This window comes from Bos taurus, chromosome 20, assembly GCF_002263795.3.
Source record: "Bos taurus isolate L1 Dominette 01449 registration number 42190680 breed Hereford chromosome 20, ARS-UCD2.0, whole genome shotgun sequence".
In the NCBI taxonomy this organism is placed as follows: Eukaryota; Metazoa; Chordata; class Mammalia; order Artiodactyla; family Bovidae; genus Bos; species Bos taurus.
This window is the reverse complement of record NC_037347.1, coordinates 27,729,103-27,752,907: the sequence shown is the minus strand read 5'-3', so window position 1 is coordinate 27,752,907 and position 23,805 is coordinate 27,729,103. Positions and strand designations below refer to the sequence as shown.

The following is a 23,805-nucleotide window of genomic DNA, read 5'->3' as shown; positions in this document are numbered from 1 at the left end:
GCAGCCCTTCAAGTTCCCTGGCATGAATTTGAGCAGAGAGCAGTTTTTTCACATCTTTCAGTTTTTATTATGGTTTAAATGAGCAGTTCCAAATATGTGAATTACATTTTCTGCTATAATCCAACCTGTAGAAAGGGCAACAACTGACCAAAACTCTGGAAAACCCCAAAGACATTTTTGAAAATTCCTTCTCAGTTCTAGTTCTTTCTTTTTTTTTTTTGAGTCCTGAATCTTGTTGTTAATGAAACCAGTTACAAGAAAAATTGTAGGAATCCCTTCTATGGTATTTTAGTAACTTTAGTTTGTCTTTTCTATGCTGATTCAGTTTACCAACAATGGGTTTATTTTTGGTGAGCATTCTAGTATTGGTTTGGGAAAAAAAATTGACTCAGGCTTTTCTGTTCCAAAAACCCTAACAAACTTTTGGCCAACCAATTTAAGATACTTAAAGGTACAGTGAAACTTTTTAAAATTATTGTCAAATAGTCTACAAAAACCTCCCCCCTAAAAAAAGAGTTTTAAAGTTTAAATGCCAGATTACAGTAACTATAAAGTCTATTTTTCCCATCTTCTTTCTCAACCTCCATCTACTGCTAGTAAAGATCTGGGTGCTGGATGAACTGGGTCACCAAGACCTGTTGCTTTGTTCCTCTTGACATTTACTCTACTTTTTTCTTTTCCTCACTAAGCTTTCTCTTACCCTTCTCAAAACTGAATACTTTACTCATCTTAGTCTAATATCTATTTTCAGCCTCTCTTTTGATGGCAGATAAAGTTATGTACACTCAATTCTTTCTCCACCACCGTATTCAAAGGAGTGATTTTCCATCCACTTACCTTTTCTTCCACTTTGAGAGCTGCATTCATGTTTCTTCCTCACTACTGGCATCATTCAAAAGACTATATTGCCCTAGCACAGCATATCCAAAGTTACATCAGCAGATCTGCAATGACTTGGGTACAGGATCACAAAGAGGCACATCACGTGACATTTGGCTCAGCTAAATTACTGTCTCAGGATTGGAAGAAACACACCATTAAGATCTAAAAAGATAAGATTTCTATTCTTCCATATAGCATAGGAGATTCCAAAGCCAGTGAAACTATACCCAATGCTTGTCGTCACTATCACCAGTTGTTCATGCAGCTCATAAAAAGGAGAGCGAATAATAAATTTTCACACTGAGCAAAGAAGACAAAATAGCACATTGTACCACACTCTAAAGTGAGACATAGCATACTTCAAGTCCTGATATACAAGTGAAAGTCAGCAGGATGCTAGTTATAGGTAGTATTGCAATATCCCATTTTGCATTACATTTGATGCAGTGATCTTCCTAGGCTATTACATATATCTGGAGAGTGAAGGGAGGATTCTTAAAACTGGCAAAACATTAACTACACTCAAGTGAGAGCACACGTGATACAATAGTTCAATGTTTTTGTAACTAAACTGAACACTCTGAGAGCATAGTGGATAGCTACATATACACAAGTGAATCTTCTTATTGTTACTATCTTTTGATAGTAGACTCTAAGTGGCATTATAGAACGTAATATTCACTCTTTCACTTTATATGAATATCTTGTAAATCATGGGGTGATGAAGCTATCTAGTAATATTAATATATTAATATTTACATTTAAATAAAGAAGAGCACAATACTGTCAAACCACAAAAGTTAATCATAGTCATCCTTAGGCATTATCTAGGACTTATTTCTTGCTGATATGATGTGACTGGAAATTTCAGAATAGCATATGTAGAATACATATTTTAAATGCACAACTGAAATAAAATGCAATTGTGCAAAACAGAAGGTTATCTCCTTATAGAATTGACCTGTAGCAACCTAGTTAGGAACCATTATGTTTGATGGGATTTTGGTCCATGAAGTTTCAGATTTTGTTCTTATTACAAAGCGCCCTGAATATCATTTTGAAGCTTGCTAATTATTTTCTTGGAAGGAGAGTATTACAGTGTAGTATGAAGTGACATTTCAAACATTTCTTTCTGGAATTACAATATTAAATAATGCTATCATTAGCACATAATTATAACATACACAAATATATACAAAACTTTATAACTTGTAATGTTTTTCATACATTTGTGAGGTATGTACCATCTACACACAAAAGTCAGTTAACAGAAACCTCTATTGCCATCATTACCTTTTTGCCTTTTTTTTTTTTTTTTTTTCATTTTTGGATCGAATTTTGTACAATGGAGGCATTCCAGATATAAGTCAACAATAGAGAATCAAGTAAAGGCAACAAGGTAATTGTTGCGTCTCGCCTGATGAACTCTTAAATCAACAAAGAAGCCTGCCTCTATGACTAATCAGCCTGTGAGGGTCTCCCGCCTGATAGGAGAACAGAGAAGTGAATCTACGCTGTGGGGTTTCTCTCTTGTTTTCCAATTCAAACATTTGCCACACGAAGTGAGTAAAATAAACCTAGGGAAAAAATGCCAACTGATACTTGGGGCTACTTATATTTTAGAGGTGATAGTAAGAATTAAACTAGTTACTCCGACGTTCTGTATCAGTAACTATGCCATCACTTCCGGACGCTGCCACCAAGGCAAAAGCAGAGGGAACGTCGTCCTCACAATTTTCCGGAATGTAGGCGCCCAGAGCAAGTTGAGCCTCTGGCAGATGGCATAAAGAGGTGATCTGACAAAGAGTTTGAAGCAGTTAACGTGGTACCTTGATTCTTTCATTTCCAAGTATTCATTTGGGGGGGAACCCTGGGGATTGGGGTATGGACAGAGAAGGCGTAAAACCTAACACAAAGTTTTACCTTCCGAAAGGGTTTAGTCTTTGCGTCTGTCTGCAGCCAGGAGTTGCGCTTTCTGCTCCACTCCTGGTCTAGAGGGTTAGAGGGTCTCCCAGCAGGGACCCCCCCGCACCCCCCGCAAGGTGGCAGACAGACACTCGGGCCCTTTTAGAGCTCTGGTACCGCGAGCTGGAGATCTGATTCATCTTTCCTTTCGAGTCCCCCTACCTGGGCCCACCAGTGCGCGACAGAGACAGGCCATCAGGGGAGCTCTGCTCCCAAAGATGGGTGGCAAAAATTCACAGTAAGGAAGTGGCCTCTGGGGGCTAGACTCGCCAATCGGACCGAAAGAGGTCTGCAGGACGTTATTTTTTGTTTTTGTTTTTTGTTTTTCCTTAAGTCTAATAGGAATTAGGGCCGGGAGTGTAGCTCCAGTTTGATTTTTCCGCGCCTTACAATGGCAAGACACACTGAAAAATGCCCTTAAGCGCAGAACCTTGAGGGTGGCGGAGGTTGGGGGTTCTCAGCAGAGGTTTGCAAATCGGAAATTCGTAAGGGAGGAGGCCAAGGGACGGAGGTTGCTGGTGGGGGAGGGGGGTGGTCTCTTTGTTTCTCGTTGCTCTTATCCTAGGACTTCGGGTAGGCTAAATTAGTACGACCTACGCGCTTGAACGTAGGCGAGTGGGGTTCTAGGAAATTCCAGAAACTTGATCGCAAAGCTCTTCAAAGGAGAGTCAGGCAGGATTTCCTGGGCCTCGGTGAGAGGCTACCTGTGGTAGGAGTGGTCGACCCGGCGCCTCGCGCTGCGCCGGTGGGAAGAGAAGGCGTTCTTGACCCCTTCCGGGAGACCAGTTATTAACTCGGTTGAGTTGATCAAATGACCTTCTTCCTAAAAGGGGTCGTCTCCTGAGCCCCTTTCTCAGTTGGAATTTAGCAGGTAGAGGAGCGAAGCAAATTCTCCTTTCAACCTAAAGTCGGGGAGAATTAATGAGAGTGCTTAACAGCACGGATCGGGAGGCGTACAAAATTCTAAAGGCACACGCGCCGCGGGCAAAGCCTCCCATTCACCTCCACGGAATCGAATCAGACAACCACCTTTAAGATTTTCCCTAAAATCATATCTTCCGAACTGACTAGCCATTCACTGGGGTTTGCAGAATTTTCTCCAGTCCCGAAACCACATTTTCTCCCACGATCTACGGGTAGATGCCACCAATGACTGCCTCTCCACTTAAAGACAGCCCCCACCCACGCTCCTCTCAAGCTACATTAAACGGCCCTGACACGCTTTAGCCACCAGTTTAATTCATAGAAAGTAGCAATAACTCTTGACATCGCTTCCGCAGCCCACCCGAGGACTCCAGCCCAGGACACCTTATTTTGAGGCTGATTTTTTGAGCGCTGAATTCTGAGACCTGAGAGAAGGTTATTTGAGGCTTCCTGGGTAGATTTCCTGGCCTCCAACTCCCTCCCGCGCTGAGCTGGTAATTTTCTGCTGCTCCTCCTCCTCCTCTTGACCTCCAACAAGGTACCTTCGCCTCCCCTCCCCCTCTCCTTCCCAGTAAACCTCCAGTACGAGTTGGAAATCAATCCTTTGGCGCTAAATTCAGACCTGCCGGTTCGACAGGATTGTAGTGGGGGAAATGGTGTCACTTCTTTCAGAAAGAATGTCATTTGATCAGCTACACTTGAGTTAATTCGCTCCGGGTTTCCCGAGAGCTCGGGTGGGTCCGTGGGTGCTTTGCTGGATTCCGTGCATTTCTGGTAGCTTTCAGCTGAACCGCCCAGGACCTTAGGGGATAAAGCTTTTTCGCCCTCAGGACTCCAATTACCCCCCCCCCCCCGCCCCCATGATAATCCGGTACATTTAACAAAGGTTTTGCCAGAGGTAGGGTTCAACGCATCCTGGGGTCAGAACCTCTTAGCCCTTTGCACTCATAGGCTCCAACCTGGGCTCCAGGCATAACTCTGGTCCTGTTAAAAACTGTTCCTAGTCACATAGGGTTTCAAAAAAGAACAAAAAACTTTTTAAAGGAAAGGGTTTCACCTGACATGGCCGGCGCTTTTGTGAAATTATAGTAAATACTTCCAAAAGCACAATTTTAAAAGGAGGGTGCAAATTTCTGTCTTCGCTTGGTCGAAGTCCTATCGGTAATGAGATGCGGAACCTCGCATTCTCAAGACTGATCTGAGGTTTGTGGCTTCGCCGCTGCCGGGAGCGTGGAATTCTATCTTGGCTGGGAACCGAGCAGCAGACCGCACAGGAACGCGGCCTCCCGGGCTGCCGTCTGCCAGTAAAGAAGAGCAGGACTGCTGGTGACAGACACAACTACCTGAACTCAGGCTGAGAAGCTCTGCGCGCGAAAGAAAATTCGTGCTAATTCACCCAGATTGTTTTAACTGGTTAATAAAGCAACTGACACTCAACAAAACCACAATCACAGCAGGAGTCTTTGGCAATATAGTAAGAATCAAGACTAAAGTTTTGTTGTTGTTAACAACTACCTTTATTATTATTATTGCTTAGCATTATGGGGGTGGGGAGTAAAAGGAGAGGGGAAAGAAGAGACAATCGTTTCCTATCCAATGGTACAAACAGAACTTCGCTTTCATTTTTCTGTGAAATTAGAGTGCAGATTCTCTTGATTCATCATTAAGCCACCACCAGAAATTGGAAGAGAGGCAAAGTAGCTCTAAATATCCACATCCACTGCCTTCTGGTTGGAAAATAAATAGTTAATCATGACTCCCTTTATACACATATAATTTATCTGACACTTGGATGTGATTTAAGATACTTATGGTTTGTATAGCTGTATTCTACATGATAGACTACACAGGAAAAGTAAAAACAAAAAGTGTGAGTGGGATAAATATATATGTATTCCATTCCACATTTTCTGAGGTGAATAAAATACATCCATGTTTCATTTTGACCCCCAAAATTACATATTTGTGGATATCAGAAAATACAAGTCCTTCAGTTATATTTTTTCTGTCAGAACACCTTATTTGTGGGAAATTGGCATTCCAATTGTTATTCACAAACTTGATCTTGGTGTGAGCTAAACATCACCTCCCTGGGAATAAGTTCAGGGAAAGCTGATCAAAGTTGCCTTTCCTTCCTAATTTTGGTTAGTTGGTGAGGAAAAGCTTTCTCCCTTACTGTACATAATTCCCCCCCCCCAAAAAAAAACTTTTTAACAACAAAATTAAAAATCCACTTATATCTGCCAGAAGTTGTTGGGAAATAAATCCTAAATATGTAATGCTACTTGACAATTGCAGTTAAAACCTATTTAAATATTTGAAATGTATCTTGAGAACATGATATTTGTATAGGAATCTGTATTTGGCATTTTTGATACAGAATGTTTAAAGTTTAATCAAAGGACAGAAAGCAACAACACACAAAAGACAGGCATAAAGCCCACTAGGAATTTTAGGTGGAAAAGCCCAATAAGCCCATGTGGGCAGATGCCACAGGCTTACATAGAACTTAATAAATCTCAGCATTGTTTTTATATTCAAGGACACCAAGTATATTTGGGGTGGCCTGGAGGTAATGGTAACTAAGTACTCATATTTTTCTTTTCTTTCTCATCAGTAGAGGAGCTTACAGAGGGGATTCACAAAACTATTTTTAAGGGTAGATTTTTTTGACCTAACAGACTATCAAAGGTCAAAATTGAGTCCATTTTTGACAAGAGGGTCTCATCCCCCCTTTGAACACAAGAGGTCGCTCCTGTGATCAAATACTGGGGGAAAATATTGCTAATCCCAGTTTGATGTATTCTATAAAAACATTACAATTTTTTTTACAGACATGTTTGATGCATTAATGTGTATAGAAATCACTTAAAGAAACAGGGGAATAGTCTGTGACCAAATTTGAATCTCAAGGTGAAGGGCAACAATAATGCCTGCTATCCTAACTTCGATTTTAGCGCAAAATGTCTTAGCAACACACAGACCTCCGGAGTACATCCATCGTGGAGCAATGGAACTACTGGGTTTCTTCAGATTACTCCCTTTGCCAGAGGGTATCTTCTGCATGATCTTTTTACCTCTAACAGCTTAAGAACTTAAGAAAATACTACTTATTTACAGTAACAGTATGGGCTGAAGAAAGAGAAACACTCGTTGTCTTCATTATGATGAAATTGCCAGTTACTAACGCTTTTCCTCCAAGCCACATACCAGGTTTTCTTTTTGGACTTGCTATCATCAGCACTAATTCTTTAGTGTGTTTAGTGTGTGTGTGTGTGTGTGTGTGTGTGTGTGTGTGTGGGGTTGAAGAAGGATGGATAGTGAGGGTGCTTTCTGGATCTCAAATATAAGTCATCAGGCTTCTGGCAGCTTCCGTTGTTTAATTCCATGTTATAAAGGTGACATGATGGAATATGATTGGTTAAAATTCTCTATTTACTTTCTGGGGATATAGTACCTTTTGAAAACAAAACAAAACTAAACTAGTGTCAACTTGGTTATCTGTACAGGAAACATGCCCATATACTGGGACGATTTGCTTCATGTGGTCATTATCAGCATCAGTTTTACCAAAGCAGCCTGACAAAAGACTCCACGCATTTAATACCGGAGACACTAGAAAACTATGAGCAAAAAACAAAAACAGTAACATCCTGCCCCCCACCCCCAACCTGCTAAATCTATCAACATCTAACTTTCGATTTCACACACCCACACCGATATAACTTATAATAGAAATAGAAGGAATGAGATCCAGTTAGAAATTTTCCTTGAGAGAAAACAAAAGCATGTTCTTGGTAAAGCCCCAGCCATATCACGAGGAAATTCACCGTCTTTGCTTCTCTCTGCGCTCTGGAGAAGCATACTGCTGTAAACCGAGCCACTCAGGCCGGCGGAGGGCTCACACCTCTTATCGAAGGCTAGATCTGACGAATGATACAAAGAAAGGAGTTTCCTAACACACCGGGTTTTCTCAAGGCAATGAGACACCGAAATTAAACCTACTACTGCGTGCATTTGCGGAGCTTTTCAGATAAAACTGGCAGTCACACTAGATAAGGAATCAATGTTTAGAAGCTTTTGGAGATGCGGACGCGGGGGTGGGGGGGGGTATTCTTCGTGGCCTCCCTGTGACTTTGTTTTGGAGAGACAGTAAGATATGATGGAACATGTAAGAAATTATTCAAGAGGGTTACCGGCGAGTTGAAGTCACCATTCTTCTCTCTCCAGGTTGTTGCTCGAGATAAAATGATAAGGTAAACACAGCCGGTGAAATGAAATAGGTATTTCGCTGTTCTTCTGTGTTAGACCCCTCCCTACTCAGGCCCTTAGATTGACGCATTTTTAAAATCTCTAGAGACGTGGAGACTTGTCCTTACAATGATCTACACACCACCAGCTAACTGTGCACAGTTGCTTAAAAACAAAAGGCAGGAGACCGGCAGAGAGAGGAATCGGATAGGCGTAATAGCTTTACAAACTTTAAACTACTGGAAGACCACTTTGCACTTAGGCTTCGGGTTAGTTCTAGAGTTAAACTGCAAAGCAGACCCCGCGGGTCCGAAAGAGAGAGAAGTCCGCGGAGTCAACTTGGTTATACCTGTGCACTTCCAACCTGATTCTCCGCTTAGGTAAGAAGCGCCCCTTTACCCCCACCCCGCGTTTCTGGAGATCTGAGGTAAGGGGTTTACGGGGTACTGGGGTAGCAGCAGCGAACAATTCCTCTGGGTCCATTCATCCCAGAACCAGCGTCTTCCCCTAGGCAGCTCCCAGCGCGCCACGCGCAGAAAATTCGGGAACTCACCCGCCCTGGCAACCAAGCCCGGCCGGGCCCGGAGCTGTGTGCCAAAGCGCGAGACCAAACCGAGACAAACGGCCTGTTCCAAGTCGCCCTTTTCCTAAAGTCCGGAAGGGTCCTCGTCATCTAGAACACCTACCCACCAGCCTCGCCACCAGAGGCGGAAAAGTGAGCCCCGCGCGCAACGCGGCCAGCCGGACTGCGGGGACCCCAGGAGCGCAGGGCAGAGGAGCAGCGCGACAGGAGGCGAGGGCGCTGGCGGCGCGGCCGGCTAGGAGCAAGGGGGAAGGCGGGGCGGAAGGAGGAGAAGGGAGGCCAAAAGCCAGGGCCGCCGGAGCACCGGGGGAGAGCGGTCTGAGCCCCGAGCGAGTCGCCTCGGGAGCCCTAATCCTCTCCCGCGGGCTTGCAGAGCGGTCAGTGGCGCACCGCGGCAGCGAGGCTGAAATATGATAATCAGAACAGCTGCGCCGCGCGCCCCGCAGCCAATGGGCGCGGCGCTCGCCTGACGTCCCCGCGCGCTGCGTCAGACCAATGGCGATGGAGCTGAGTTGGAGCAGAGAAGTTTGAGTAAGAGATAAGGAAGAGAGGTGCCCGAGCCGCGCCGAGTCCGCGCCGCCGCAGCGCCTCCGCTCCGCCAACTCCGCCGGCTTAAATTGGACTCCCCGATCAGCGAGGGCGCGGCGCAGCCGGGCAGCGGGCTCTCTCAGCCTTGGCAACCCCAGGGGCCACTGTTTCCCACTTAGCCACAGCTCCAGCATCCTCTCTGTGGGCTGTTCACCAACTGTACAACCACCATTTCACTGTGGACATTACTCCCTGTTACAGATATGGGAGACATGGGAGATCCACCAAAAAGTAAGAAGCGATTTTACCTTGTGGGGCTCGGTGTGCTGTTCTTGTGCGGGGGTCTCTCAGGCACGGGTGCCAAGGGCTCTTCGGAGTTGGAGTCATTGCTTGGAGAGAGAGAAGGTGGCTTTTTCTTGTTGCCGCCACGCCTGCATGCTTGCTGTCGGTTCCGATCTTCGGGAAACTGATCGTACCTTGTGTTTGAATTCGCCTGCGAGTGTCCTCCAAAACCTTAGCCTTCCGGTGCTAAGCGGCGGTTTTCTCCTTGGGACTCTGGAGCTCTCCGAGAAGGTTATTCTGTTGCAAAGATCTGCCAGCACGTACAATACCCGGAGATGTGAATTAGCATTAGACTTGCAAAAGAGAACGAGTGACAACTGTATTGATGTCTGCTCTTGCTAACAATATCCAGTCCTATGTGCTATTTAAGAGCGTGCTTCATGGAAAATATAGACATCCCTGCGTTCACTTAACGCTTCTAGTCAAAACCTTTTCTTTGACTTGACTTATCCATAATCTTTCCCAATGATTATGGCAAAGAGGGAGGAGGGAGGGAAAAGAAATACAAAATGAACGGGTTTGATTGCGTGCTAGGCTTGCAAATGCAGACTATTCAAATCTGCATTTTATATATATTCCACCTCCTTTTAAAAATGAGTCAAGGTTTTGATGGCACACTTCAATTACCATCCCAAAGTGCAATACTCTTAAAAAAAAAAAGAAAGAAAAAAAAAAAAAAAAAAAAAACTCCCAGAGTACGCCCTATAAGAGAACGACACTAAAAGTGTGTTTATCTCTGTAGGAAGTAAACGGTTAGTCAATCATGTATTTATTTTCATTTCAGAAAAACGTCTGATTTCCCTGTGTGTTGGTTGCGGCAATCAAATTCACGATCAGTATATTCTGAGGGTTTCTCCGGATTTGGAATGGCATGCGGCATGTTTGAAATGTGCGGAGTGTAATCAGTATTTGGACGAGAGCTGTACGTGCTTTGTTAGAGATGGGAAAACCTACTGTAAAAGAGATTATATCAGGTACGCCATTTATACCGTTTACTTAATTTTGTGAGAGTCCCCTTCCTCTCCCCATTTATTTTGTGTGGCTTTGTCTTTTGCCAGAGTATGCCTTAATGGGTACTAGCGTGCAGAAGTTACCCCTGTAAATGTAGTAAATTAAACTATGCTGTTCATTTCACTTTTCAGGGGGAAAAAAATGAGACTCAATAGTGGTTTTCATAAATAACGTGGTCTGAAGCTTTGTTTAATTGCTCTTCGAATTTGTGATGCTGAAATTATTTTCCTGTTACCCTCCCCTTTCCAAAACAAACTTAAAAAATTCAGGATGAATAAGTTGGGGTTTCTAAACTTTTTGAAAGGTTGGATTTTATTCTGTTACACATTGTTTTTCCTTTTTATTTTAATTCAGTATTTTATTAGTAACTTCCAGATTCTTTGAAGACGTCAATGCAATAGGTAAAATAAAAGTTTGACCTAGGCATGTTTAAAAGTGTACTTTGCAAGAGCAAATAGAGGTGTTGCCCTTTACTTTTTGGGTAAGGGATCCTGCTTGGAAAATTTAAAAACCAACTCAAATATTCTCTGTAAAAACCACTGGGAGATTTAATCTTTTTAAATATTAACCCTTTGGTGACATCTGACTGTCTTCTTATCTTATCTGAGCTGATGAACTAGACAGAGCAGATCAAATTGCCCATCATCTGTCTATGAACAATCGGTATATTTAGATAATTGAACAGCTTCCTTTCTCACATTAAAATCTGGTAACTGATAAAATGAGCGAATTGCCCATACTGACAAGAATAAAATCACATAAGGAACGTCCTGAGTTTTTTTCTTTCAATTTATTTTGCATCTAAACTTCATGCATTGCCAATCTCAAATTTTCTCAGACTTGTGTATACATATGTCAGAAAATTTATTTTCTGCCTAAGGAAGGAAGTAGAATTTCCAAAGAAAATATTATTGTTTTAAGAACAAAACAGGAGAGATAACACCTTCATTATTACGTTGAATAATAAAGAATATTATCTTTAAAAATAAATTGTCCAGTGGCTATTAACAAGTAATTAGCTTTGGAAGTTACAGAGTTTATGGAGCTGAGAACTTAAAGTTTAGTTAGGATTTAAGTATGCAGTTAACGATTTTTTTTTTTCTACTCACTTGGTGTTCAGTATTTTTTCTTATTTTCAAACCATGAAGTGGAGAGCATAATTTTAATAGATAAAGGTGAACAGTGCAGGGGGGGGAAGTTTATAAATACTTCGGTGGTGGGAGAGGAGAATGAGAGCAAAGAGGGGAAGTGGGGAGCTGGAGGAAGGGGGAGGGATTTTCCCAATTGTTTGGTCACAGGCAAGGTAAAATCCTCATCCTATGAAATGGCAGATCTCACATGGAGTAGGCGGAGGGAAGGAAAACTTTTGAATCTACCTTCTAACCTCTGACAAATGAGCCGTTTTCAATTGTTTACTTGATTGGTGTATGAGCTCCAGATTCTGGAGAGGGGGCCATTGCTCCTGTGGGGGTCGTGTTTTGCTCAGCTGTATTCAGACCTGCATGTGCCTAATTCTGCATACATGCTTGTGGAAGGAACCAATTGCTTTTACCTTTTCTTCTCCACTCTTTCAACTGTGTGTCTGTGTGTGTGTGTGCGCGCGCACGCTTGCCCGCGTGCAACTGTGTGTATCCCTTTGAAATCCTGTAGTTTTAAGAGAACAGAGAGACTGTTGAGATTTCCCAAAACCTTTCTCCCCTTGGGGGAGCGAGGTTCCCCCCACTGCCCCTCTTTGTCTGGGTCTTTGCCTCTCCTCCATTCTGTTTGTAGGAATGCCCCCTCTCTGGTTATGTGGAGAGGGGGCCAGGGCAGGGCCTCTAGATGAAACCTACAAGGATTGTCTGTTGGTAAGGAAAGGTGAGCTGCAAGGAAGACTTTACAAGTGAGTCTTTTCATTTTTCTGGCAGGTCAGAGTTCTCAGACAGACAGAAATAGAGGTAGATGTTTCAGCGACTGGATAAAGATGGAAGGAACCCAAGCAGATTTAAAAAAATTAATGAGAGGAAGAACAGAGAGGAAACTTTCTGGTAACATTGTTGCCTGAGGAAAAAATCTTTAGCTGGGGAAACAGCAATGGGCTCCTGATCCAGAAAGGACTCTGGAAACCCTCAGAGGTTTCATTTTGTTCTAATGCCTGTGCATTTGTGTATGTTTTGTGGGGTGACAATCTCATTGCCCAACCTCATTTTCTTTTGAAAGGAGGATGCAGGTTGCAGTTTTAGAGATGTTTCTAGCAGCAGAAATTGGGGGATAGGAAAATGTGGGACCAGTGGCTCCCGGATTCACCCCGGGATTCCTTCCTGCCAAGAGGAGCAAGAGCCACCCGGGTACTGGTCGCTGGAGCAGCCGCCCAGGCTTCCAGCACATCAAACATTTCTCTCTAGTTTGGACTGGGCGTTCTCAACTAAGAGGTACAGACCGAGACACAGAGGTTCATAGGCAAGGGAAACAGAGCGGGAAAAGAAAGAAATCTAATCGTTTCCATCCTCCCATTCCCAGCTTGCCTGCTAATGCTGATTTCAGTGTCTCAGGGAGTTATGGCCGAGGTCGCCAGCGACCCTAGACCCGGGGCAGCGCCCGCCTTAAGTGACTCCCTCTCTTTGCTTCCCTTCCTTCCCGGCCCGCCCCCCATCCCACTCCCGCGCAGGTTGTACGGGATCAAATGCGCCAAGTGCAGCATCGGCTTCAGCAAAAACGATTTCGTGATGCGCGCGCGCTCCAAGGTGTACCACATCGAGTGTTTCCGCTGCGTGGCCTGCAGCCGCCAGCTTATCCCCGGGGATGAGTTCGCGCTGCGGGAGGACGGGCTCTTCTGCCGCGCCGACCACGACGTGGTGGAGAGGGCCAGCCTGGGCGCCGGCGATCCGCTCAGCCCCTTGCACCCGGCGCGGCCGCTGCAAATGGCAGGTACTCCTGGGAGCTGAGGGAGGCCCTCCTCGGGGATGCCGGTGCCAGGCGAAGCCAGCGCCGTGCCGCAATCTTGGGACCCACGCGGCAGCCGCTGCAGCTGCCAGTTACACGGAGGGTTCTAGGTGCGGTTTGCACAGTGCTTCCCTCTTTTTGCGGCCAGCTTCAATGCACTCAGTGTCTCCCTTGACTCGCCTGGCACACCTACACTACACGTCTGTGTGTCTATGTGTGGGTGCCCGCGAATGTACACCACTTGTGCACGCATGTATACACACGCCCAAACAGTACTTCCAGTTCACCTTGGCCTCCAAACCGTGGCTTTCTGAAAACGGGCTTCAGCTTCCCTCCAGGTATTCTCTGCCGCTTCCTAATTAAAGGGGTGGAGCTCTGGGCCCCTGGAGCTTCCTCCTTTAACCCAATGAAGGAAGCTTAAGTTAGCCCCTCAATTCCTTTTTTCCTTGCCAACTGCCCCGCGGCTGCCGCGTGGGTCCCAAAATATTTTTGAAGTGTATCTTCATCCCTTTGTGAGACAGGGGACCTAAAAAGATACAGTTTTAATAATTGCAAACCTTCGCACAGAGCCGTCATTTAAAACTGTCAACAAGCTAATCTGCAGTAATTGCCTTTTAAAGGGAGCCTGCCTCTTTAAACTGTTCATTCTACTTGATTTGGTGAGAATTTCATCTTCGGGCCTGTTGCTGTGACACCGAGTTGACCTCATAGGTGTTGACCTGACCCCGGGGGTCCTGGAAAAATGCAAGATTTGTAACATACAGATCTGAGGGCCCTTGGCCCAGGAAGGAGAGTAGAAATAGAACAGGGTTGGCCCGGAGTGGGGGCCACAGGTAGGAAGGCCGACAAAGTTTCCAAACCTGCTTTCCGGTCTTGAATGGAACTGTCCTGTGTATAATCCGCCGGGAACCCTGGTGGTGAAAAATCTACAGCTCTTCCCCCTCTGCTTTTCTGGCAGAATTCTCTTAAGAATTCTGTCAGAGGGATGGGAGGGGTTGTGACTTAGCTTGCGGGGAAGCCAAGCCAGTGGTGGCAACTTCTGTTAGTGCAACCTGGGCTCTGCTGTGGAACACGTAGAGTATTGGGAGGGGGTCAGGAGCATACCCCAACTGTCTTTTCTCTAGAGGCCGGGCAGCTCTAAAGAGTATCGGTTTTCCTTTTTTGGGGAGCAGATAGCATCGGGAACCATCCAGGTAGATTTAGTAGATCCAGGTAGAGTACGAAGGATCAGAAGCTGGAGAGACAGCCGAAATACCGAATTTCTTTATCCTCTTGACATAACTGTCCTCCGGGGACTGAAGTTCAACGCTCTCCGGCAGAATTCTTCTCCGCCTTAGTTGCAGACATCCCACGGGGGTAGTGTCTCTCGGTGTCACTGGGTGTTCTGCCTTTCCTTCCCTTGCAAGGCCTGTGACGGGGGGAGGGGAATCTGGGCCCCGATCTGGATCCTAGGAAAGGCGAGAAGGGAGGAGAAACTAGGAAGAACGATGCCACCCTTGCTGTGAACCGGGAGACAGAACCTGAGAGATGCGCCCCTTTGCTAACCCCGCCGTGTTGACTCGAGCAGGGGCGGAGGCCGCTTTCTTGGGTCCAGACTACTTAGCATTGACCTCTTAAGATTAGAGAGCGAGATTTCATTCTCCTTTTGCGTCCCGCACCCCTACCTCTGCCGCCTCTGCTTTGTCTGTCGAGGTCGCAAAGCGCTGGCCATTGTCCCATTTTCCCGGGATCAGCGCGGGCAGGCGGGCGGCCGGCCCGCGCTCACTGTGTCCCTTGCCCCGCAGCCGAGCCCATCTCCGCCCGGCAGCCAGCCCTGCGGCCCCATGTCCACAAGCAGCCCGAGAAGACCACCCGCGTGCGGACTGTGCTGAACGAGAAGCAGCTGCACACCTTGCGGACCTGCTATGCCGCTAACCCCCGGCCCGATGCGCTCATGAAGGAGCAACTGGTGGAGATGACCGGCCTCAGTCCCCGTGTGATCCGGGTCTGGTTTCAGAACAAGCGGTGCAAGGATAAGAAGCGGAGCATCATGATGAAGCAGCTCCAGCAACAGCAGCCCAATGATAAAACTGTGAGTGGGCCTGGGCCTGGCAGGGGGCTTGAGGAGGCCTGCGTGCTGTCTGCCCAGATGGGTTGGCTCTCTCCCTCCGGCTCCCGAGCAGGAGCTGGCCCTGGCGGCCCCTCACTCCCACCCGCACCCCGGGGAGAGGCCACTGGCCCCGGCCTACCCGCCAGGGCCCCAGATGCTCCCGGAGGCCCCTCTTGCTGGTTGGAGGCCCACCCGCCCCCAGCCCACATGGGTGGGCTCTCCCGCCCTTCAATTTCACCCCCTTGCCCCATCCCAGATCTAGAGGGGCAGTCGCCCCCACCGTGAGCAGAGAGGCCTTGAGCTGGTTTGCCAAAGTTGTGGTTGTCAGTTCCTCAGACACCCGAGGGGAGGAAGGGAGGAATCCTTGCTTTCCTATTTAATCCAGGGTCACTCTGGGTGCCCCTTGGTGGGAGGCCTGCTGCAGAGCCCCCAGGCCAGGAAAGTCCCCAAGGTGACCCATGAAAATAGGACACCCTCTGCTCCAGGTCAAGCCCAGGTCTCTAGAGATGTCAGGCCCCTGGCATCCCTGGGCCAGGACAGCACCCACCAGGCAGGCCTCCTGGTTAAGTTAAAGAGTTTTTTTTTTTTTTTTTTTTTTGGCTTTTCCTTTTTACTGCTTAGGCCCTGTTTTTAAATGCCATAAAACCTGCTGTCATTAAATGTGGCAGACCAGCCAAGCCTGGGCCAGGGCACTTTCGAAGTTGGTTAGTGCATAACAGCACAATAGCTGCCAGACCTAAATGCTTGGAAGTGGGGGTTGGCTCCCAGAGAATTGCCTGGAGAAAATCTAACCAAAAGTCTGATTCACCGAAACTGCCCAGAAAACCACCATGTCTAGAGGCTGAAGGGAGGCCCTTCCTGCTCCAGTTTTCTGCTGAGATGCTGTGGCTTGGGAAGGCAGACAGGGGAAACTGAGATGACTACTGAATATAAGGGGAAAGAAGAAAGTTCAGACAGAATTTCACTTCCTAAGGTTCAAGCATAGCTAATAGCTCAGCCCACAGAAGCAGAAAAACAAAACATAATAAAACAAAACTGAACCCTGGCTAATATCCATAGGTGCAGCAGATTAACTGAGTCAATAAAGGCAACTATATAGATAAGATAATACCAGGGTATATTTGTTTAGCCTGCACAGACAATGGAGGGAGGGAGTTTGCTCATTAACATGTTGGGTTTGGGGGGTGCCTATTCACAGAATATCCAAGGGATGACAGGAACTCCCATGGTGGCTGCCAGTCCGGAGAGACATGACGGTGGCTTACAGGCAAACCCAGTGGAGGTGCAAAGTTACCAGCCGCCTTGGAAAGTACTCAGTGACTTCGCCTTGCAGAGTGACATCGATCAGCCGGCTTTTCAGCAACTGGTAAGTGTCAGCTCCCAGGTTGGGGAGGCTGAATCTCCAAAGAAAGGAGATTTTGATCAAACTGTCACACAATTAAAGATTCTGGGAGTATGGAGGGGGCCACTCTAGCCCCAGGGTTGGGGAGAGCCTAGGGAGGCCTGGTGGAAGGAAGGAATGCAAGGAAAACAGGCCTCTTGTGAGTCTATTCTATGAGACTTCGTAATGTGACCATTTACGTTGAATTTTCTATCAGTCAGGCCTGCTCTTAGAGATTAGCTTCAAGGTACCTAACTCACTAGACACAATGTGGGAAGGGGTGTACTGGGTTGCAGCATCATACATCTCCAACTTGTAGAGTCAAAAGGGACATTAGAGATCATCTTGGCATTTTGATCAGCAGCTAGTAAATATACTCCTTCCTCAGCTCCTAGAGAATGATCTTGTTAAGGCCCTAAATCAAGGTGATTATAATAATAATCAGTGTTGTTATACATAATCAATTTTATTATCAGTGGTTAGCGGGCACCCATATTGCAATTTTCAAACCTATCAATAAAGAGTTCAGTTATTCAGAGATGTGACTGATGCTTTTTGTAACTATATCCCTTTCTGGGACTGTATCTTAATCTAAAATGTTGGACTGCTTAAACATTTTTTTAGGGTATAAGTTCAAATAGCATACACAGTCATATTCTGTGCGGCATGTATAGCAAATGGAATCAGAGTTCTATCAATCGGATAAGAATATAAAAGCCTCTCTTAGCATTAATGTTTTACACATCCAGAGAAGAGAAAATCAACTCACCTTTCATCTACAAAAGGCTTAAGGGTAAAGATAACTAAGATTATTAAGTGTATGTCCTTGTGTTATGACATATGTTCATAAGGCTTTTTTTTCCTTAAATAATAAACAGCCCTATAGAATCTTGTTCTATAAAACATGATCCATCATAAAAACTTGTTCCCTTCTTTGAAAATAAAGCTTGATTTGAGGTTAGTATTTTACCCTCACATTTACCTGGAGGGCATTTTCTTTCTTTGTGGCCACAGTTGGGTTATGGACCACAGGCAGTGCATTAAAAAGGGCTTGGCCCAGGTGTCTGTTTGCAAATGGGCCAGTCTAAAGGAGGCGAATTTGAAAAGTCCCTTGACCGTCACAGGGGGAAAGTTCAATAAGGTAGGAAGAAAGGTAGACCCTGGAATTAGGAAAAAGAGCTGATTTTTAGTGTCACGTTAATCTTGCCAGTTATTTGGATCATAGAAGGCAGGTAAGGGGAGGTTTCAGGGCAGCCAAGTGTTTGCACCTTCTGAATCTTTAGTGTCAGCTGAGAGCAGCCAAAGAGTGGGGCGGGGGCGGGAGTGTTGAGAGCAGAGTGGAGAAGAAGGTTTACAACAGCAACACAATACTTTGGACTTAAGAGAAGGAGCCAGATATTTATAATATGGGTGACGTTATAATATATGGGTCTCCTCTTGGAAGGAAGAGCCTGATTGAAAGAGAAAAAGAGGCCAAAGGCAGCAGGACCAACAAGAAGGAAGAAAGCCCCTGCTGTGAACTCTCTGAGGAGTTAATCATTGTTCTCTGGAGCCTCCTCTGAATCTCCCATCACAGGATCTAAGCGTTGTGTTATGGATTTTTCAACTGGAGAAGAGAGGCTTTGATGCCTGGAGACTGAGAACTCGCCTGCTCCCAGGGAAACATGTAGCCGGCAGGATAATTTTATTTTCAGCATGCATGGTAGAGTTGCAATGCCATTTTACAGTGGGAAACACATTTGTTCTTAAATAATTTAATGCAACATAATGTTGGGAATTCAGTTTCATTTAAAACAGAGATCTCTTGGAAGATGGGAAAGTGAGAGGATTTCTTCTCATTTTTTTTTCCTTATAGGTTTTCTTTAAGCCTGTTAAAATTCAATTATATGTGCAGATATCTCTATATCTATCTGTCTATACACACACACAAGACAAGTTTATAATCCTTTTGTGAATACGATCATAGCCTCCTTTATTCATGTCTCAACCTTCTATGCAGGTTAATTTTTCAGAAGGAGGACCGGGCTCTAATTCCACTGGCAGTGAAGTGGCGTCGATGTCCTCTCAGCTCCCAGATACACCTAACAGCATGGTAGCCAGTCCAATTGAGGCATGAGGAACATTCATTCAGACGTATTTTTTTTTTCCCTGTTGGAGAAAGTGGGAAATTATAATGTTGAACTCCGAAACAAAAGTATTTAACGACCCAGTCAATGAAAACTGAATCGAGAAATGAATGCTCCATGAAATGCACGAAGTCTGTTTTAATGACAAGGTGATATGGTAGCAACACTGTGAAGACAATCATGGGATTTTACTAGAATTAAAACAGCAAACAAAACCCAAACCCAACATAACGCTATCCAATGACCTTAGGAATACTGAAAGAAAAAAAAAAAAAAAAGACGTTTTTGAAACGTAGAGGATTTATATTCAAGGATCTCAAAAAAAGCATTTTCATTTCACTGCACATCTAGAGAAAAGCAGAAATAGAGATTTTCTAGTCCATCTTATTCTGAATGGTGCTGTTTCTATATTGGTCATTGCCTTGCCAAACAGGAGCTCCAGCAAATGAGCAGGAAGAGAAACTGGCCTCTTTGGCTGAAAGAGTCCTTTCAAGAAGGTGGAGCTGCTTGGTTTGCGATGTTTTTAGTTGACTTTAACAAGGGGTTAATTGAAATCCTGGGTCTCTAGCATGTCCTGTAGCTGATTTCTTTTTTCCTTTTGCCCCCCCCCCTCTTTTTTTTTTGAGATCCATCCTCTATCAAGAAGTCTGAAGCGACTTTAAAGGTTTTTGAATTCAGATTTAAAAACCAACTTATAAAGCATTGCAACAAGGTTACCTCTATTTTGCCACAAGCGTCTCGGGATTGTGTTTGACTTGTGTCTGTCCAAGAACTTTTCCCCCAAAGATGTGTATAGTTATTGGTTAAAATGACTGTTTTCTCTCTCTCTGGAAATAAAGAGGAAAAAAGGAAACTTTTTTTTTTGTTTGCTCTTGCATTGCAAAAATTATAAAGTAATTTATTATTTATTGTCAGAAGACTTGCCACTTTTCATGTCATTTGACATTATTTTTTGTTTGCTGAAGTAAAAAAGAAAAAGATAAAGGTTGTACCGTGGTCTTTGAATTATATGTCTATTTGTTTTGTCTTTTTTTTTTTCTTAAATATTATGTGAAATGAAAGCGCCATATGTAGAATTATATCTTCAGGACTATTTCACCAATAAATGTTTGGCATAGATAAATAAATAAATGCAATGATCCAGGGTCCCTCTTTTATATGTTTACAAGTTAAGTCATTAAAATGTCTGAAATTAAGGACTGCATGTGAATGGGGTAAACGGACATACAATAGGTGTGATATTTTATTGCAAATAGTTAAGGTGGAGCTTGCAAATTTGCATTTCAATAGTTGGGGAAAACTGGTCGGAAGCTTATAACTCTCAGCTGTGATAATGTTATTGGCTTTTTAAAAAATATCCTCAGTCCTGTTCCCCACCTTTCTTTCCTCCTCTTTTCTTGCCCTACCCTCCATCCTATCCTATGCCACCCCACCGAAAATAGGAAGAAGGTCCTGCTTAAAAAGGATTTTGATCGAGTCACTATTTTTACCTTAGAATGCTTTCTACCAAAGTCGCCTGCTTAGGATTATTGAAATGACCCATATTTCAAGTATAAGCTCTTGCTAAAAGAGAGGCTTTCTGCCTAGCCAGTGAAGTATGACCATTATTTACCAGTGGCGGCTGTCAGCCGATAGAGAAATGCTGCTTTATTTGCGCAGAAGACCAGGCCAAGAGAGGGGAGTTTTCTCACCAGTTCCCAGACGAGCCAGCGTGGGTCTTTGCTTGCCTCTCCCTCCCACCGCCGCTTCCAACTCGTTTCCTACGCGCCCCCTCCCCTTCTCTCTCCCCCGACTCCGACCCCCCAGACCTTAGGAGGGTGACGGGTTAGGGTGGAGAAGCGCTGCGGGGGCTCGGTCGGGAACTGCCTTTTATGGGCAGGGGTCCGTGTAGCGTGCTCCGCCGCCCCGTCGGCGGTCTGAGTTTCGTGGACGTGCGGGCTCCACACCTTTCCCGCTGGCATTGAGCCGTAGCTCCTGTGCTAGAGGCAGAACCTAGGGACGGAGAAATGGCCCTGCTCGAAATCAGCTGGCTTCTCGGTTCGTTTGCGGGTATAGAGCCAGGATTTGGGGCTCCACCCTGTCCCCTCTGCTCCCCCCACCCCGCCACCATGATACCCTGGCTCTTTAGAAACGGGATGCATTTGTACGCACGAGTGTAATGCCTTTTTAAACATCTGACAACTCGTAATAAACACGAAAGCTAACGTACCCTCAATCGTGTGTCTCTGGCGTGCGCCCCTACGGACCCTTGGCGAGTGGGGCATGCCCGAGGCTGGGCTGGAGACGGAAGAGCCCCGCGGCTCCCCACCTCTCAAGTCGCTTTCACCCTCTCCAAATCTGCCGCAAGTCGGGAAACGAGCTTCAATTAGGCTTTTGTTTGGCCTCGTTCTACATAACGGGTTAATTACAGGCTCTAACGTGGGGGCAGAGAGAAAACAAACTTTGCATTGAAAATGCTACAGTGCATTAGACATGCCCGTTGATTACTTTGATTGTTGTGTCTAATTCTTGACAGAGGGGTAATAATTTGGCCGGCAGTAATAATGGCTTGTAGTCGTCCGTTGAGAAAAACACGAGTTATGTCTTATCTCACAGGGATCGAGAAAGGCTCCCCCCAACCCCTTTTTTTTTCTTTTCTTTCCTGTCTCACTCCTCTGTCTCTTGGACCAAACTGGACTTTTCAGCTTCCCATTCACTGTTCCTATTCACCTGTCTTTTCGATTTTAATTTTTCCTCACAGTCATACCTGGGATATGTGCAAGGATGGCAGGTACAACATGAATCTGGCGTCAGGAGCCCAAAGTTATCCATTGCCCAGGCCCTGGTTTGAAAACTGTTAAATCCTCTTCCCCAGGCATAGCCTTTAGTAGACACTTGAAAACCTTAGGGCTTAGAGACGGGGGAATTAGGAATTGAATGCAGTGGAGGTACTTAAGTGAGGCACACATCTTTGTGATAGATTTTCATACTGACATTTATTTCTAAGATTAGGTGTGTGGGGTGGGGGGTAAGGGGAGATACTATTGTATCTCCTGTGTAGATACCTGTCTATTCTGAAGTCCACAGCTCGAATTTAAGTACAGTAATTTGTGAGGGAAGTGTTGAATGATTTTGTTTCACTTGGTAGATTCAAGATATTTTCTGCCTGTTGGCTGAGAATGGATTGACTGGTCGATAGCGTTCCAGTTCTTGTATTATTCATATGAAAGGTGTGTTCCCTTCTAGACTCCTCAGCATGTTCTCTAAAACGTGTAGCTGAGATGTCTTCTTGTTTGCAAACCATCTTCAGCACATACTCTCCTTTTCCCTGCACACCTCTGGAGACCGAGTTTTGAGTGGTGCTCTTCTAATGAAATTCCTCCTGTTTGCCATTATCTTTGATCCTCCCTCCCCTTATTACTCTGAATTCTTCCTTCTGGACATTATGACTCATTTCCTCTAGCTTCTGCAAGCTAAAATTGAATGCAACCAAAAAACATCCAGGACACTCTCCTTAAATCAGAGAATCCGTATCAATCTATACTCAAAACGACTGGATTTTTTTTTCTCCCTATTGTTTCAGAGCAATAACATCCTGTATGACAGTTTACTATATCTGTCTTTCCCTTGCATCAAATGGACCTGGGTTTTCTTACTGTTTAGAAAGAAGGTCTTCTCAAGTTAGAATCATACTTAAAGAGATTTTTTTTTCTAGGTTGAAATAACACTTTCAGTTATTTGAGATTCTGTGTGGGTGTGTGTACCCATTTCCCAATTCATAACTTTTTTGGAAGTCAAGATTTTGTGATGGCCTGCTGCTCTTCACTCTGATCAACTTGTTAAACTCATCTATTGACTTCCTTTCTGGTCTGTCTTACCTTTTGACTAAAAGGCATAGTGTGCTTTTTAAGGTTCCTCAAAGTACTTGATATTTTTCTAGCACCTTGAATTTTTAACCCTTAAAAACAGTCTTATTGAAATCTCTTTTAAAAGTCCCATGTGGATTTTCCCTTTTCTTAAAAAAGAGGGGAAAAAAGTAAAACTAGGTCCAAACCACCAGAAGAGCTAAATTTGGATGAAACACAGCCAGTTTGGGTCTAATCTCACCCCTAATACAAGTAAACTATCTGAGCAGAAAGTACTTATTTTCTTATCTGTAAAGTTCAGTTTATTTCACTTTTGTAAAAGAGATTTATAATCCAAATTATGCTTGGGTTCTATTCATTAAAGACTATTTACTTCCTCACTGCTAATCAACAATTAAAGATTATGTCACAACATGGCAAGTCATTTTCTTTGTGGGCACTGGGAGAAAGGGAGAGAGGATTTTTTCTTTTCTTTTATGTTTTTGTCTTTAAAGTGTTACTTTCAAAAATGACTCCAAATCCTGAATTCTCATTAACTATTTAAAATAAAAAAATTAACTTGTACAGTGTGAGTTGGTGTTTTTAAAGTAAAATGCAAGTAGTTAATTCAGGGCGCTGGCAGCCGATTCTGTTTACTGATCTTTTCTGATTGTTGTTTTCTTGATAACCGAGCAAGCCACTGAATGGCTGTTTGAGCCCAGGCGCCACAAACATAAACTTCACAGCTTACAATGTCCCAAGTCGTGATGGAGGATCTCTCCACACCTCCCGGAGACTTCTGAAGTGTAGACAGAGAAGTTGGTTCACGGGAAGCGAAGGAGGGGGAGGGGCGGGAGGGGAGGCTGCTGAGTGTTTGCTGGGAGCATTGTTACTATCACATCCTTTAATTTTTATGGCGCTTAAGCCGTTGGCTCAGAGAACCCAGTCTCTGTGCATTGGAGAAGCCAGGCTCTCCC

At 44.8% G+C, this 23,805-nt stretch overlaps 1 protein-coding gene and 2 long non-coding RNA genes across 8 annotated transcripts in view; 2 read left to right on the top strand and 1 right to left on the bottom strand.

Moving 5' to 3' along the window:
• LOC132343225 (uncharacterized) overlaps positions 1-10,156 on the bottom strand; it is a 268,200-nt gene extending 258,044 nt beyond the window's left edge. For 2 of the 3 annotated variants that reach the window (XR_009491950.1, XR_009491951.1), the window contains exon 1: positions 838-1,291. This is a non-coding gene — a long non-coding RNA (uncharacterized lncRNA). Of the gene's footprint in view, positions 1-837; positions 1,292-9,441 lie in introns of those variants that run through there. The other variant, XR_009491952.1, reaches the window with a different exon arrangement.
• LOC132343224 (uncharacterized) lies at positions 2,316-5,213 on the top strand. 3 transcript variants are annotated; one of them, XR_009491948.1, is made up of 3 exons: positions 2,316-2,444; positions 4,128-4,309; positions 4,925-5,213. It is a non-coding gene; the product is annotated as an uncharacterized lncRNA (long non-coding RNA). The 3 variants fall into 3 exon arrangements; XR_009491949.1 differs by lacking the exon at positions 2,316-2,444 and adding an exon at positions 2,550-2,707 and having other exon boundaries at positions 4,964-5,213; XR_009491947.1 differs by lacking the exon at positions 2,316-2,444 and adding an exon at positions 2,575-2,707.
• Positions 8,861-23,805, top strand: part of ISL1 (ISL LIM homeobox 1) — a 60,688-nt gene continuing 45,743 nt past the window's right edge. The window contains 6 exon segments of one of the 2 annotated variants that reach the window (NM_001099130.1): positions 9,173-9,424; positions 10,260-10,449; positions 13,134-13,393; positions 15,193-15,479; positions 16,696-16,863; positions 18,878-19,282. In NM_001099130.1, coding sequence (NP_001092600.1) covers positions 9,397-9,424; positions 10,260-10,449; positions 13,134-13,393; positions 15,193-15,479; positions 16,696-16,863; positions 18,878-18,994 — 1,050 coding nt within the window. In that variant the 5' untranslated portion in view covers positions 9,173-9,396 and the 3' untranslated portion in view covers positions 18,995-19,282. 2 annotated transcript variants of the gene reach the window in all.